This window comes from Gracilinanus agilis, chromosome 2, assembly GCF_016433145.1.
Source record: "Gracilinanus agilis isolate LMUSP501 chromosome 2, AgileGrace, whole genome shotgun sequence".
NCBI classification, from domain to species: Eukaryota; Metazoa; Chordata; class Mammalia; order Didelphimorphia; family Didelphidae; genus Gracilinanus; species Gracilinanus agilis.
This window is the reverse complement of record NC_058131.1, coordinates 484,820,628-484,837,350: the sequence shown is the minus strand read 5'-3', so window position 1 is coordinate 484,837,350 and position 16,723 is coordinate 484,820,628. Positions and strand designations below refer to the sequence as shown.

Sequence of the window (16,723 nt, the reverse complement as noted above, 5' to 3'; positions counted from 1 at the left end):
AGGGGGAAAGCTATTATCAGTTATGGGGGGTGGGAATCAGGAAAGGTCTTTATGTAGGACGTGCTGCTTGTAGTGAACTTTGAAGGAAGCTAGAGATCTAAGGAGCAGAAAGCATACATTCCAATCATGTGGGACAGATTGCAGCCAGGCAGAAACAGGAAATGGAATGGTTTATACATAGAAGAGCCAGTAGCCCAATTAGGCTTTTGGCTGAACTGAAGAATGAATGAAAGAGAGTAACATGTAAATCTGGAAATGCAAGCTGGAAATGGATTGTGAAGGGCTTTAAATGCTTGGGAAGAATTTCTATGTTATCCTAGAGCCAAAGCAGGAGAGTGAGGTAGCACTGTTTTAAGAATATTACAGTTGCTGCTGATTGGAAGAGGAATTGAGTGGAAAGACTTAAGTCAAGTAGACCATTTAGGTTATTCAAACACGGTACCTGAGAAGTGATGAGAGCCTGTACTAAGGTTGTGACTATATGCCTGAGAGGGATGCAAATATGAGAAGGGGGAGGTAGAAGACTTGGCAACTGATTAGATATTTGGGGCTAAAAAAGTGCAAGGTGAAATATCATTGCAAACTATGATATGAACCTGGGGCACTTGGAGAAAAAGAAATATTGCTCTCCACAGAAAGTTCGGAAGAGAGATAGGTATGGGGGAATTTAAGGGGTTGGTTTGAGGCAAGTCACTTTCCCATCTACGAGGCCTCAGTTTCTTCATCTATAAAATTAGAGGGCTGGGCTAGATGAACTCCAACTCGAGAGGAATTTCCCAACTGATCAAGGAGAGAGAAGATACGGGGTGGGGGCGAGGGGGAAGAGGAGGGCGAGAAGAGACAGGGTCATACAATAGATGGAGCATTCTGGAGTCAAGGGATCCCAGCTCTGCCACTCCCTAGTCCCGGTGAAATCTAGAACCAATCACTTTCTTTCTATGGGATTCTTGGGTTCGATGACCTCTAAGGTTCCTTCCAGTTCTATTTCTCTGATCCTAACAGAACTAACCAAAGAAGCCCCACGTGGTGCAAGCTCCAGAGCTGCAGAGCCCAGGCTCTTCAGTTCCTTCTCCGAGGTTCCGCGATTTCTTCCCCACCCTCCAGCCCCTCTCCCTTTCCCCCTAGGGCGTGCGGTCAGAGAACAGCCAGCCAAGCCCTTTCCCATAACTGCCGGTCGCCGGTCGCGGGCAGCCAGGTTACCGCCCCACGGTCCCTCCGAAGCGTGCCCCCACCCTCTACCTTCGCTCTCACGTCCACTCCGGTCTCATCGGCGATAGGCTGAGCGGGAGTTTAGGCCACACCCTCCCTTTCTCAGGATTGGTCGATGAGGCTTCGGGCCTCACCCCCTCTTCCCCTCAGCTCGGCGGGCCCCCCCCACTTCTCCCGGCCTCGGGCCAGCCCGGAGTCCGGGGGTGTTGGGTCCCGCCTCCATGTGACGGCCGGGTCGGGAATTGGCGGCGGCGCGGCTGCTATTTCCGGTTTCCCGGAGGTGGGCGGGTGGGGTGCGGCACGGAGCAGGAGCGGCCGCCAGATCCTGCCTCGCACCTGGTGCTGCCGGCAGGATGCGGCCGGGGCCCGGGGGCTGCTGCTGCCGCCGTCCTGCGCTGCCGAACGGCTGCGTGGCGAACGGGGAGTTGAAGAACGGGTATGTGAGGAGCAGCCCGGCAGTCGCCGCCGCCTCTGCCACTGCCGCCAGCCAGGTACAGGATTAGGGGGTCGGGCGGCTAGCCGGGGGCCCGGCGGGTTGGGGACACAGACCCCTCCGGGAAGCGCTGCGGCCAACGCCGTGGGGTGGGGCTCGCCGGCCGCGGGGCTGGAGTCCGAAGCTGGGTGGCTGCTGCTTCAGGTGTTTGGCCAGGGCTTTCCCCCCCTCCCCCTCCCAGGAGCTGCGCTCCCCTCCCCAGGATGCTCGACCCGTGCGGCGCTGGGGGTGCCTTCCTGTCACCTGATTCTGCTGGACTCAAGCACCCACCCCGGTTGATGGGGAGGAAGGGAGACTACTGACCGGGCGGCAAAAGACACCCCCAGCCCTGTCCCTCCCCAAGCCAGGCCGCATATCCTTGATTTACCACTTTTCCTCTCTCTTTTACTCCACTTCCTCCTCCTTCCTCTCCAGTGTTTACCTTACCTGTTGTTCTTGAGGGGGTTTAAATCCTCCTTCCTAGGGGTTTCTCCGAAGGTTGGAAAGTCTGCTATGGGTGTGGGAGTGGGAAGCTTGAGCCTGACATCCAGCCCTTCGGTAACATTTAGTGCTTGCCACGTGCAGAGCAAGGCTGCAATGCCTCTCTTGGATATGTATTACCGGGCCAGCTAGCTGCCCCACGGGCACGCACTTGTCTCTACTTCCTTCTCTTGGAGAGGACCCATCTGCTGGGCAAGAGGAGTTGTTGTGGTTTATATGGTTCTCCATTTAACCTGAACACTGAACAGACGGGCTGTAAACTAGGGGATCTTTTGACCTGGTGGTGACTTGCAATGAGTCTCTAATAATTGAGAACTGGGGCTGACTCACCAATTAATTGAAGGAAGCATTTCCCGCAGAATATCCAGCAATTCAACGGGTACGAATTTCTCCATATGTACAGGGAGTTACGAAGACAAAAATCACATAGTTTCTGCTCTTAAGGGGCTCTGACTTCTCTTAAAATGCCGAAACTTTCATTCACCACTGGAAAATTTCAAATTCAAAACAGTGACTTTTGTATTAGGTACCCCTCAAACGTTAGAACTTTGTGGGATAGTTGTGTGAACTTAACAATTACTACAAAAAATCCTTCAGGGATTGTTTTTCGTCTGTGTCTGTCTGTGTCTATCGTTCCCCGTCCCAGAGCAGGTTCTTAATAAATGATAGTCTTAACTTCAAGATTTCCTTCAGTAGCTGTGACAATTGCTGCTTTCAATAGGATGGGTAGTCCTGGGAGAAGAGGATAGAGAACCTGGTGAAGCACTTTTGTCACAGATCCATTACTGTTTAGCAAGGAACAAAAAAATTTATATTTCAAAAAATGGATATCAAGCATTGTTTGGTAATGGTGGGAATGCTGTTGAATTCACTAAAAAGAATAGATTTTTTTAAAATAACGTGAACTATGCAGCAAATAGTGGTGTCCTGAGGGAGATGGAGCCTTGTCCACCTTGGAGTCAAGGGGATCCAGGCTCAAATCCCTGCCACATTTACCAAATGTTAACTTATGTAAGTTTCCTCTTTTGTTAAGTGGAGATAATATTTGTGTTATTGTCAGCAAAGTATTTTACAATTTACTAAGTTGTATAAATACATTAGCATACTGAACCATCTCCCCCCCCCCCCCCCCCAGTTTTCTTATAATTGTATGTGAGTAAATTAGGTTATTAGCAATAATGAAAGAAGTGTTCACTTCTATGGTGATATGAAAATGTATCTAGCAAGTTTCTTCTGAGCTAAAATGTAGCTGACATTTGTAATTGACATTTAACATGTTTTTCTGTTGAAGTTGTATCTAGGAAAATATGTTGCAGATGAATGAATGAAAACAGTGTTTCTTTTCCAATGGGTCATGACCCTTCTAAGGGGGAAAGAAAGGAATCAAGAGGAAGATCATTTTCAGCACCGGCCTGTGTTCTCTCTCATGCTTGGAATGATTTCTGTTTAAGTGCTTCCTTCCCTTCTCTAGAAAACAAAAATTGTTTTTGCTTTAGTAAAATCAGGGTATCAGACACCCCACAATTTATAAATTTGCTTTTGAAATTGTGAAAGGTATTTAGAAGTTTTGAACTTGTAAAGAATATCAAGTTACAAGAATAAGATCAGTATATAAAATATAGTCTTGCAACAAGTGTCAAACTTATGTTTATGGCCCAAGGAGGGGAAAAGTCATAATATCCTTTGTGTGTTTAAAAGAAGAAAGCAAATTGTTCTGTGGAACTTTTAAGATTGCAGCATATTCTTACTTGAAATTGTTTAATCAGAATTAAGGGGAGCTATTAGTGCTGAATTTCATTTTCAAAAACTTTTATTCAGCTTACTTAGTTGAAGGAAAATTGCTTCATTTGCTTCCTCTATTTTTTAGCAGAGAATCAGATATTATTGTTAGTTTTGTAAGGACACAAAGTTTTCTTCATGATTTTTGCTTTTTTAATCAAGTTAAGAAAGGGAACAAATCTCATGGGCAAAAAATAAAACGGATGCCTGGTGATCCAACTGTTTGTTCTTAGGGAAACTGTTATGTCATATAATAAAAGATAAATTTGAAGATGTGTGGCACATAACTATACATAAACTATTAGCTAAGAAGTACATGAAAACACTATAATATGGTTTTTTAAAAGCTAAGCTATAATGTGAGGGGCAGCTAGGTGGCATAATAGAGTGCCAGGCCTGGAGTCAAGGGAACTGGGGTTCAAATCTGGTCTTGGTCACTTCCTAGCTGTTGTGATCCTGAGCAAATCACTTAACCCTGATTGCCTAGCCCCTTTCCTTCTGTTTAAAGAGTTGTTACTAAGACAGAAAATAAACTTTTTTTTTCTAAAGCCTATAAAATATCTTCCTTATCAACCCAAGTTTTCACCTCTTGTTAATAGACAAAATTAACATCACCTTTATTGTAGTTCTTAGTATTTGGCTTCCTCTTCTAAGTATGTATGTGTTTACTAGGAGCTATCCTATAAGTTCGTTTTGAGAAACGTGTTTTGTAACCTGCAGAACACTCTAAAAGTGAGCTGTTATTACACTAACTTCAAAACCCACATTATAGGAGAATGATGATTAAAGCTAGGACAAAATGTTATTGTATCTAGTCCTCTCGTTTTTTAGGTGAAGAAACTGAGGCCCAGAGGCCTGGAGTGAATGGCACTGAACAGTTACTTATTCTTTGTAGCTGGACTTATTTGCCCAGGAGATTTTTGATTATCTTTATACTTTTAGCTAGCTCAGACCTTTAGGAAGAACAGGAAGTATAATGAATGATCACCAGGGTTTCTTTACCTTTCACCTTGGCAAAATATGTTACATGCCAGATGCTTTTAGACTGTACTTAGAGCCTTGATAGAAGGCATCTAGGCCTTCATTGAACTTAGTTTGGGATCCCAGACTGTACAATGTGCTATAGTAGCAGCATATTTTTTGTATTTCTCTCTCCCTCCCCATTTCTCCCCCCCCATTCTCTTTATCTTCTATTCCTCTTCTATTCTCTTTTTCTCTCTCCCCTTCCCTCTTTTCCCCCTTTTCCTTGAAAACTGAAAAAATCATTCCTGAAAATCTAGGGGCTGTATCAGGCATGTAAAATAAACTTGTAAAGGGATAAAAACTGTGCTTAAGGGGTGAAAGTTCTAGACTGCTTCTAAGGATTCAGATTGTGTCTTTGCATAGGAAAGCATTTTTAGGGGAAACAATCATTATTGTGTAATGGTGCCTCTGAATGCTTATGAGTATCACTAAGAAACACAGAAATTGAACAATAAAAGCATTGATTTCTCAGTGCTGCGCCCTCCCACCCCCATGTACAGCTGAATGGGAGGGTAGGTCTTCGTGGTAATTTATAGGGTGATAATTTATAGTAGGGAAAAGTTCAAGCTATTACCAGGAGCTTTCAAAGAATCATAGAAGTCATCTTAAAGGATTTTTACATTTAATTTTTCTGCCTTTTTGCAGGATGTTACTTAAATCATTCTAGTAACTTTGAAGTCTATCCATCCTCCCCACCTCCCCCAAGTATATGATGGAGGGGAAAGGATACTGTATTAGAATTCAAAGATTTGGGAAAATAATTTAATTTCATTGAGCCTCAATTTTTTCCTCTATAAAATGACTAGATTGGAAAATGATCTTAATATCTCTTTAAACTCTAAATCCTATGATTCTGTCTCCAGGGTATGAGATTGAATCATATTCCCCAAATAGTATATTGCTATCAATAATATATCCCATGAAGTAGCTAGATGGTTGATCACTTATTCTGTCCTCAAAACGAGATCGTTTGACTAGTTAATATCCTTCATTATTGGTGAGTCTTAGTCTTCATTTTTGCGATAACCAGAATGTGTTTGATCTGCACAAATCTCAAAACAAAATTAACTTCAAATTAAAACAATTTTTTTCTAGGAAATAGAGTATTACAAAATAAACATAGGATATTATGCTTGTACTAAGGTTGGAAAATTTAGAAGCTTTTTAAAAATATTCACATGCATTTTTTGTAAAACCAATTTAAATTTCTATTTAGAAATGTTGAGTAAATAGACATTCTTTTCCCCATTTTATATATGAGACAATGAAAACAAGGACTTCATGGAATAGTGGAAAGTATCTTGATTTTGGAGTTAGAAGACATTAGTTTGAACTATTTGACACTGCTCTGTGACCTTAAGCAGGTCACTTCTAGAGGGGGACAGGACTCTCAGTTTCCCCATCTATAAAATGAAAGTATTCAATTCAACCTTTTAACTTTTTAGTTCTAAAATCTTATTATAATGTGACTTAGCCATGGTTACCTAGTGAGTCAGTGGCATAGTTAGAATTAGAGCCTAGTTCTCATGGTTCATTGTTCAGTTCCATGGAACTACTGACATATAATAACCAGTCAGGAATATGAAGATTAGAGGCATCTAGGTGGCACAGTGGATAAAGTTGCTGAGATTGGATTTAGGAAGCCTTATCTTCTTGAGTTCAATTCTGGGCTCAGACACTTACTAGCTGTGCGAGCCTAGGCAAATCACTTTTCGTTTTGTCTCATTTTCCTCATGTGTAAAATGAATTGGGGAAGGAAATGGCAAGCCACTCCAGTATCTTTGTCAAGAAAACTGAATAAGATCATGAAGAATGCAATATGACTGAACAACAACAAATGAAGACTACTTCAAAAATGGTTTCTATAGTCTAATCCTACTTTCACCCTTCTTTATGTGTTCTTTTTCAGTTCTTAATAAATTTGAACTCAAGAAGATAAGACTTCCTAAATCCAATCTCAGCAACTTTATCCACTGTGCCACCTAGATGCCTTCTATCTTAAAATCTATATTAATTGTCAGTTGCCAGGCAAAATAGTGGTAAGGGCTAGGCAATTGTGGTTAAGTGCCCAGGGCCACATGACTAGGAAGTGTCTGAGTTCATATTTGAACCCAGGGACACTGATTCACCTAGTTGTCCTATATAATATAGAATTTTTTTAAACCCTTACCTTCCGTCTTAGAATCAATACTGTGTATTGGTTCCAAGGCAGAAGAGTGGTAAGGCTAAGCAATGGGGGTTAAGTGACTTGCCCAGGATCACACAGCTAGTAAGTGTCTGAGGCCAGAGTTGAACCTGGGACCTCCCATCTCTAGACCTAGCTCTTAATACACTGAGCCATCCACCTGCTGCTACAATATAGCTCCTGTTAATTAATTAACTAATTAATTAATTTGATGCAATTCCCTTTCATTTTTTATTAATTAATTAAGAATATTTTTCTATGGTTACACAATTCATGTTCTTTCCTTCCCCTCTTTCCTCCCCACTTCCTGAGCTGACGAGCAATTCCACTGGTTTATACATGTATCATTGTTCAAAAACTATTTCCATATTATTAATATTTGCACTAGGGTGATCATTTAAAGTTAACATCCCCAATCATATGCCTATTGAACTACATGATTGATCATATATTTTTCTTCTGCATTTCTGTTCCCATAGCTCTTTCTCTGGATGTGCATAACATTCTTTCTCACAAGTTCCTCTGAATTCTCCTGGGTCATTGCATTGCGTCCAGTAGAAAAGTCCATCACATTTGATTGTGCTACAGTGTATCAGTCTCTGTGTACAACATTCTCCCGGTTCTGCTCCTTTCACTCTGCATCAGTTCCTGGAGGTCATTCTGGTTCACATAGAATTCCTCCAGTTCATTATTCCTTTGAGCACAATAGTATTCCATCACCAACAGATACCACAATTTGTTCAGCCATTCCCCAATTGAAGGATGCCCCCTCATTTTCCAATTTTTTGCCACTACAAAGAGTGTGGCTATGAATATTTTTGGATGAGTATTTTCCCCTATTGTCTCTTTGGGGTATAAACTCAACAGTGGTATGACTGGATCAAAGGGCAGGCAGTCTTTTAAAGCCCTTTGGGCATAGTACCAAATTGCCATCCAGAATGGTTGGATCAATTCACAACTCCACCAGCAATGCATTAGTGTCCCAATTTTGCCACCTCCCTTTCTTTATTATTTTCCTTTGCTCATATTGGCCAATCTGCTAGGTGTGAGGTGGTACCTCAGAGTTGTTTTGTATTTCTCTAATTATGAGAGATTCAGAACACTTTTCATGTGTTTATTGATAGTTTTGATTTCTTTATCTGAAAACTGTCTATTCATGTCCCTTTGCCATTTAGCAATTGGGGAATGGCTTGATTTTTTTGTACAATTGACAACTTCGTATACATTTGAGAAATTAGACCTTTGCAGAGGTTTTTGTTATAAAGATTTGTTCCCAATTTGTTGCTTCCCTTCTAATTTTGTTTGCATTGGTTTTGTTTGTACAAACGCTTTTTAATTTAATGTAATCAAAATTATTCATTTTACATTTTGTAATATTCTCTATCTCTTGCTTGATCTTAAATTTTTTCCTTTCCCATAGATCTGACAGATGTTCTATGTCCATCTAATTTACTTACAATTTCCCTCTTTATATTTAAGTCACACAATATAGTTCTAAAAAGGAGTATACTAGTATTTGGCAGGTAGAATTAGTCTTTATTTTTTTTTTTTTATGCAGAAGATGATACCTCAAGAGGGGGCAGAGATAAGGTAAATATGGCCTGCATTCCAGGCATCAAGGGATATGCACTGCAAAGGCATGGAAGCAAGAGATAAAAAGTCTTAGAACAGAAAGAAGGCTAGTTCTCAGACTCAATCACAGAGTACAGAAGAGTGGTGTCTAATAAAAGAAGAAAGATAAGTTAGATCCAAATTGTGTAGGACTTTGAAAAAAAGCTAACTAGAGGAGTTTATAAAGTCTGGCCTTAGAGGCAATAGGCAGCTATTGGAGTTGATTTAGTAGTGGAGTCATGTGTCCATTCTGAACTTTGTCGCTTGCCAAATTAAAGGTATTCAATTCTCATTTGTCTTTTTAAACATTTTTTCCTTCTCTAAATATAACACTGTGTGTGTTTTCTACATTTACCTTTTTTGTTTGTTTGTTTATAATTTCTCCATTTTACCAAAGTCATTTTGATTTCTGATCCTATCATCCAAGGTACTGGTTCTTCCATACTCAAACTTGAGAGTTGACCCTCTAAAAATCCTTAGTCTTTATGTTTTGAGAAAATATTTTTCAACTTTTTCCATAATCATATCTTATATTTAGAATTTCTATTTTTTAAAAATCATAAGTGTCAGAGGGATTGTAGAAAGACAGATAATAAATACACTAGTAAAGCTGTGAATTGGTTCAACCATTCTAAATACAATTTGGAAATTTAAAGTAGGGTATGTAAATTGTCCATAACTTTTTTTGGTTAATTTTTTTGGGTTATTCAATTAATTTAGAATATTTTTCCATGATTCCATGATTCATATTCTTTCCCTCCCCTCCTCTCACTTCCCTCCTGTAGCCACTGAGCAATTCCACTAGGTTTTACATGCATCAGTGATCAAGACCTATTTCCATATTATTGATATTTGCACTAGGGTGATTATTTAAAGTCTACATCCCCAATCATATCCCCATTGACCCATGTGATCAAACAGTTGTTTTTCTTCCGTGTTTCTATTCCCACAGTTCTTTCTCTGGATGTGGATAGCGTTCTTTCTCACAAGTTCCTCAGAATTCTCCTGTGTCATTGCATTGCAGCTAGTAGAGAAGTCCAATATATTCGATTGTGCCACAGTGTATCCATGTCTGTGTACAATGATCTCCTGGTTCTGCTTCTTTCACTCTGCATCAATTCCTGGAGGTCGTTCCAGTTTACATGGAATTCCTCCAGTTTGTTATTCCTTTGAGCACAATAGTATTCCATCACCAGCAGATACCACAATTGTTCAGCTATTCCCTAATCGAAGGGCATCCCGTCATTTTCCATTTTTTTGCCACCACAAAGAGCGTGGCTATAAGTATTTTTGTACAAGTCTTTTTCCTTATTATCTCTTTGGGATATAACCTCAGCAGTGGTATGGCTGGATCAAAGGGCAGGGAGTCATTTAACGCCCTTTGGGCAAAGTTCCAAATTGCCTTCCAGAATGGTTGGATCAATTCACAACTCCACTAGCGGTGCATTTATGTCCCAATTTTGCCATGTCCCCTACAACATTTATTACTTTATTATTATTATTTATTTTACATTTTGTAATTTTCTCTAACTCTTGCTTGGTTTTAAATTCTTTCCCAGAGATCTGACAAGTATACTATTCTGTGTTCACTTAATTTACTTATAGTTTTCTTCTTTATATTTAAGTCATTCACCCATTCTGAATTTATCTTGGTGTAGGATGTGAGATGTTGATCTCAACCTAATCTCTCCCATATTGTTTTCCAAATTCCCCAGCAGTTTTTGTCAAATAGTGGATTTTTGTCCCAAAAGTTGGGCTTTTTGGGTTTATCATACACTGTCTTGCTGACGTCACTTACCCCAAGTCTATTCCACTGATCCTCCCTTCTATCTCTTAGCCAGTACCATATTGTTTTGATGACCACTGCTTTATAATATAGTTTAATATCTGGTACTGCTAGACCACCTTCCTTCACTTTTTTTTTGTTATTTCCCTTGATATTCTTGATCTTTTGTTCTTCCAAATGAACTTTGTTATAGGTTTTTCTAATTCAGTAAAAAAGTTTCTGGATAGTTTGATAGGTATGGCACTGAATAAGTGGATTAATTTGGGTAGGATTGTCATTTTTATTATGTTAGCTCGTCCTACCCATGAACAATTAATGTTTTTCCAATTGTTTATATCTAGTTTTAATTGTGTGAAAGTGTTTGGTAGTTGTGTTCATATAATTCTTGTGTTTGTCTTGGTAGATAGATTTTTAAAATATTTTATATTGTCTAAGATGATTTTAAATGGGATTTCTCTTTCTAACTCTTGCTGTTGAGATGTTTTGGAAATATATAGAAATGCTGATGATTTGTGTGGGTTTATTTTGTATCCTGCAATTTTTGGTAAGTTGTTGATTATTTTCATTAGCTTTTTAGTTGATTCTCTAGGATTTTTTAAGTACACCATCATATCATCTGCAAAGAGTGATAGCTTAGTCTCCTCATTGCCTATTTTAATACCTTCAATTTCTTTTTCTTCTCCGATTGCTTCTGCTAATGTTTCTAGTACAATGTTAAATAATAGAAGAGATAATGGGCATCCTTGTTTCATTCCTGATCTTATTGGGAAGGCTTTCTAATTTATCCCCATTGCAGATGGTGTTTGCTGATGGTTTTAAATATATACTGTTTATTATTTTTAGGAAAGGCCCTTCTATTCCTATACTTTCTAGTGTTTTCAACAGGAATGGGTGTTTCATTTTGTCAAAGATTTATTCTGCATCTATTGAGATAATCATACGATTTCTGTTGCTTTGAGTCTATAACTTTTGACCAAAAGATCCCAAGAGAATTAAAGACCAAAATAAAGTTATTCCAAAATATGCATAACAACTTTCTGGTTGCAAAGAACTGGAAATAAAATAGGTGCTTCTCAATTAGAGAATGGCCAAAAAAGCTATAAATGTAATGTAATGTGCAGTAAGAAATTACTTATTCAGCAAAATAATGCTAAAATTTATATGAATTGATGAGTGAAATAAGAACCCAAAGAAGCAGTGTGTATAATTACAACAATATAAATAAGACTATCTCTAAAAGAAAGTCAAACTAATTAAAGTGAAAAACTAGAGACAGAGACAGACAGAGACAGAGGCAGCTAGGCAGCAGAGTAGATAGAGTACCAGATCTGGAGTTTGGAGGACCTGGGTTCAAATCTAGACTCAGATACTTCCTCACTGTGACCTTAGACAAATCACTTAACCCCATTTGCCTAGCCTTTGCTCTTAATGTCTTAGAGTTGTTGCTAAAACAAGAAAGGCTTTTTTTTTTTAAACCCTTAACTTCTGTGTATTGGCTCCTAGGTGGAAGAGTGGTAAGGGTGGACAATGGGGATCAAGTGACTTGCCCAGGGTCACACAGCTGGAAAGTGTCTGAAGCTGGATTTGAACGTAGGACCTCCCATCTCTAGGCCTGACTCTCAATCCACTGAGCTACCCAGCTGCCCCACAAGTAAGGTTTTTTAAAAGAAAAGAAAAGAAAACCTGAGAACAGATAATGAAATGTATCTCCTCTCTCACAGAATGTGGTAGGTGGAGATATGTACTAGTTTAAAATGCTATGTACCTGGTCAAATGTAGTCACAGCATTAAATATTTTTCCTTTACCACAAAAGTCAGCTTAGTTGTGGGGAATTTTCCCTCTCCAAAAATTAACTAATGTAATGACAAAATGCATCAACAAAACATTTTTTAAAATATCAGGTATACTAGACTTCTGAAGTGGGGAAAATATGAGAAGGCAAGAAGAAAGGTTACTTGAATTATACTTATTCTTGCAAAAGACCAGATTGATAATTTTAAGTAGTTTGATACATATTTTATGAATTCTGATTTTACTGGAATTGATAGAGGCATACCTGTGAATTTAATAGTTGAATCAATAAATATCCCTGGTGAAACAAAAGTCACTTCTTTTGAAACTGTCCCCTGTGGTAGGTTTTTTTTTTTTTTTTAAGACCTTCCATTTTGTTGTAGAATAGAAGATTTGGACACATTTTTTGCCCTTGTTCTTCATAGTGAATTATAGAAGATTGCTTCAGAAGAGGACCTGAATTCAAGTGTTTGATCTGACATGCATTTTACTAGCTATATGATTGTTGACAAATCATCTAACCTCTTGGTTCTGACAGCAAGATGTTCAGAATTACAGAAGACTTCCTGGAGTTTCCATATTGGGATTTCTCTATATAGCCAACATCACAGAGACAAACCAAGTAAAAATTTTGTTTTTCTTTTCTTCCCCCATCCCCAGTGAGTGAAGATTTGAAAGGAAAAGAAAATAGATTTTTGTTAATTAAAAAAAAAATAGATGGGAGTTGCTATAGATGTGAAAAGTCATATGTACTTTCAGATGAGATAACTTATTAGTTTTACTCAACTGTTTTACTGTTACAAAAAAAATCTCTTATGAAGTGGAAGTCTTCTATAAATATCTTTAATATTAAATAAAAAATATCAGTAAACCTTAAAAAACCAAGAATGGAAGACAGAGAAGGAAGTTGTCTTCTAAACCTACTATTAATCCAAATCTTTCTTCTTGGGATAGTTATACTGATGGGATTATAAAGGACCTTCTAGTTAAGAGGATAAATTAGAAGCTTCACTGGAAGAAATGAAGGTATTTTAATAAATTAAACCCTAACTCAAATCATTAAATCATAAGGTAACAGTAAAGTAGCAAGAGAGGAAAGACTATTTAAAATAGCCAGGTGTAGAATAAATAATAATAAAGAATTTCTTATTTAATAGTCATTATTAACTTTTGTTTCAAGTGGAATGAAAATTTTCAATAACAGCATGTCAGTCACTTAATAAATATTTATTAAGGTTCTATCACATGTTAGTCTCTATTGCTAAGCACTAGGGATACAAAGAAAAGCAAAAAACCCCCAAAAGGTCCTTCTCTCAAGAAGCTCATAATCTGATGGGAAAGACAATACAGGAACAAACTATATGCAGGATAAATTTGAGATAATTAACAGAGGAGGCCCTAGAAATAAAGGGGATTGGGGCAGATAGGTGACTCAATGGATACGGAGCCAGACCTGGGTGTTGGATTCAGATGTGATCTCAGATACTTTCTAGCTAGGTGACCCTGGGCAAATTACTTAACCCCATTTGCCTGGCCTCTGAACCAGTACTCCGTATGTATTCTAAAACAGAAGGTGAGGGAAAAAGAAAAAAATGAAAGAGAGATAGAGAAAGGGAAACAGACCCATACAGATCTCTTTGTCAGTCTGGCTTCCTGAACAAGATAGAGTTTTTAACTAATCTTGAGGGAAGCTTAGAATGCTTAATGATGTAGTAGTAATCAAGGAGGAAAAGGAAAAGGTTCTCCCGAGGGATACTCGGGGCAAAACAGGTAACAAACTCAACAGGGCTCAGTGACACTTACCTTGAATACCTAAAGACTGCAGAAGTTCTGGTGTTGTAACTATTTACAACTTGTGGGACCAGATCTTGGGAACTCCTAAGGAGTTTTTTCTTAAAATATTGTTTGCTTTAAAAGCAATAAAATGCTAGTGTTTGTAAGCCAGGCCTGAAGGATTCCAAAATAATAGGTCATAGTGGCTGTGTGGCGTAATGGAAAAGCACTGGATTTGTAGTAGGAATAGTAATTGAATCCCTCTTCTGTTACTTTATCAGTGATCTTGGTGAAATCATTTCTTGGTGTCATGGTTTCCTCATCTGGAAAATGAGGGACTTGAATTAAATAATCTCTAAATCTCATTTTAGCATTAAATCCTCTCCCTAATCAAGAAACCCTCTTTTAGAGAGTACCTGGAAGGAACTTAAATATTTACATGCAAAGCTATTTTTGGTAGGGTAAAGTTCTTTTATTGCAAACATCTCCAAAGGTATCCATTTAGAATGTTCTCTGGTGCAATGGAAACTTTGTGGTTCTCTGACCAAAATTTGTGGGATTAAATCTGTAATAGAAGCAATATTATTGGAAGGAAGAATTTTGGTGGGGGGAGGGTATTTAGAACCAGTATTTACTTTTTGCATTCCAGAGAGACATGCATGCCTATCTTAGTTAATTTGTGACTTTAAATTAAACCTTTCTTCTTTGTTATAATAGAAGACAAAGAATTACCAGCTTCTTCATCTTTGTTATTTTCAACACATTTTCCACCAAAGTATCTTGAAGATCATCAGGAAGTTTGAGAAAGCTGAATATTTTTCTTACTAATGCAATAATGCTTAATAATGTGAAGCATTCATTGTGAAGTCTATTGTACTTAAAAAATACATGACAATTTAGAGGAATGCTTATACTTTTTTGGTTTTGTTGAAGAATTTTCAGGGATTGTTGTTCAATCACATCTGATTCTTTGTGACCCCATTTAGGGTTTTCTTGGCAAAGATAGTGGAGTGGTTTGCCATTTACTTCTCTAGCTCATTTTACAAATGAGGAACTGAGGCAAGCAGGATTAAGTGACTTGCCCAGGGTCACACCTAATAAGCATTTGAGGTTGAATTTAAATCTGAGGTTGGATTTTATTTTTAAACCCATACCTTCTGTTTTAAAATGAATACTGTGGATTGGTTCCAAGGCAGAAGATTGGTAAGGGTTAGGCAATGAGGGTTAAGTGACTTGCCCAGGAAGTGTCTAGGCCATATTTCAACCCAGGACTGAGGTTGGATTTTGATAAGTCTTCCTGATTCCAGGGAAGATACTTTTTTTCTATTTGGGAATCCATTTGGTTCCTATTGTTAGTCTTGTCAAATTCTGGTGACCCAGGTCTACAATGAAACGGACTTTTAGCTTAAAGTAAACTTATCTTGTTTCATTAGCTATATAAAATTATAGTTGTTTAGCTGAGACTATTCAGTAGTCTATTAAGTCCTATAACATGTTAATGTGATATGGTAAATTAGTTTAAATAAATCCCTTGTTACCAAAGCAATCGACTTTTATTTATTTTTATTTTTTAAGCCCTAACCGTCTGTCTTGGAGTCAATACTGTGTATTGGCTCCAAGGCAGAAGCGTGCTAAGGGTAGGCAATGGGGGTCTAGTAACTTGCCCAGAGTCACAGCTGGGAAGTGTCTGAGGCCAGATTTGAACCCAACTGCCCCCAAGCAATTGACTTTTAAAAAATAAATTGTTAGTTTTTGTGTATCTACACTTATTCCATGGAAAGCTAGTCTTTATTTTTAAAAATAAATAATAAAAGAGGAAAATACAGAAAATTTAGCAAAACTAATGAAAATGGGGGCAGCTGAGTGGCTCAATGGATTGAAAGTCAGGCCTAGAGATGGGAGGTCCTAGGTTCAAATCTGGCCTCAGACACCCCCAACCTGTATGACCCTGGGCAATTCACTTGGGCAAATCACCCCATTGCCTACCCTTACCAGTCTTCTGCCTTGGAGCCAATACACAGTATTGATTCTAAGACAGAAAGTAAGGGTTTAAAAAAAATTATGACTAATATAGAATTATATTTTGCTTGATTTCTCATATATACTGATATATTTCTTGTATTCTCTTTGGGTGGGGACAGGTGGGAGGGCAGGAGAGAATTTAGAACTTAAAATTTAAAAGGAAAAGAATGCTAAAAATAAAGAAGTAATTTTGGGGGGATTAAAGGCTCCCTTTTCCCTGTTTATCCTCTCCTAAAATGACTTAGGATATTATTTAAATCCATTCACAACCAATTCATAGGATGATAGATTTACAGCTAAGAGTTCGGCCATCAGTTGTCATAATAACTTTGTATATTGCAAATTACTTTACACACATTATCTAATTTGAAGCTCACAATGGTCCCGTGAAGTAGATAATACAGATATATTGTTCCTTTTTTACAGATGAGGAAATTGAAACTTGGGAAAGTTGTGACTTTCACACAACTAACAAGTATTAGAAGTAGGATTCAAACATGGGTCTTCCTGATGCCAAGTCCAGCACTATATACCTGGCTGTCTCTACAGATAATTATCTAGTCGATTTTA

The 16,723-nt window shown here is 38.4% G+C and overlaps 1 protein-coding gene across 1 annotated transcript in view; it reads left to right on the top strand.

Annotated features, from left to right (window-relative positions):
* Positions 1–1,561: 1,561 nt before the first annotated feature.
* Positions 1,562–16,723, top strand: part of SPTLC2 (serine palmitoyltransferase long chain base subunit 2) — a 149,575-nt gene continuing 134,413 nt past the window's right edge. Inside the window, exon 1 of the mRNA XM_044664963.1 lies at positions 1,562–1,700. Within this exon, the coding sequence (XP_044520898.1) occupies positions 1,563–1,700 (138 nt within the window). The 5' untranslated portion in view covers position 1,562. The remainder of the gene's footprint in view (positions 1,701–16,723) is intronic.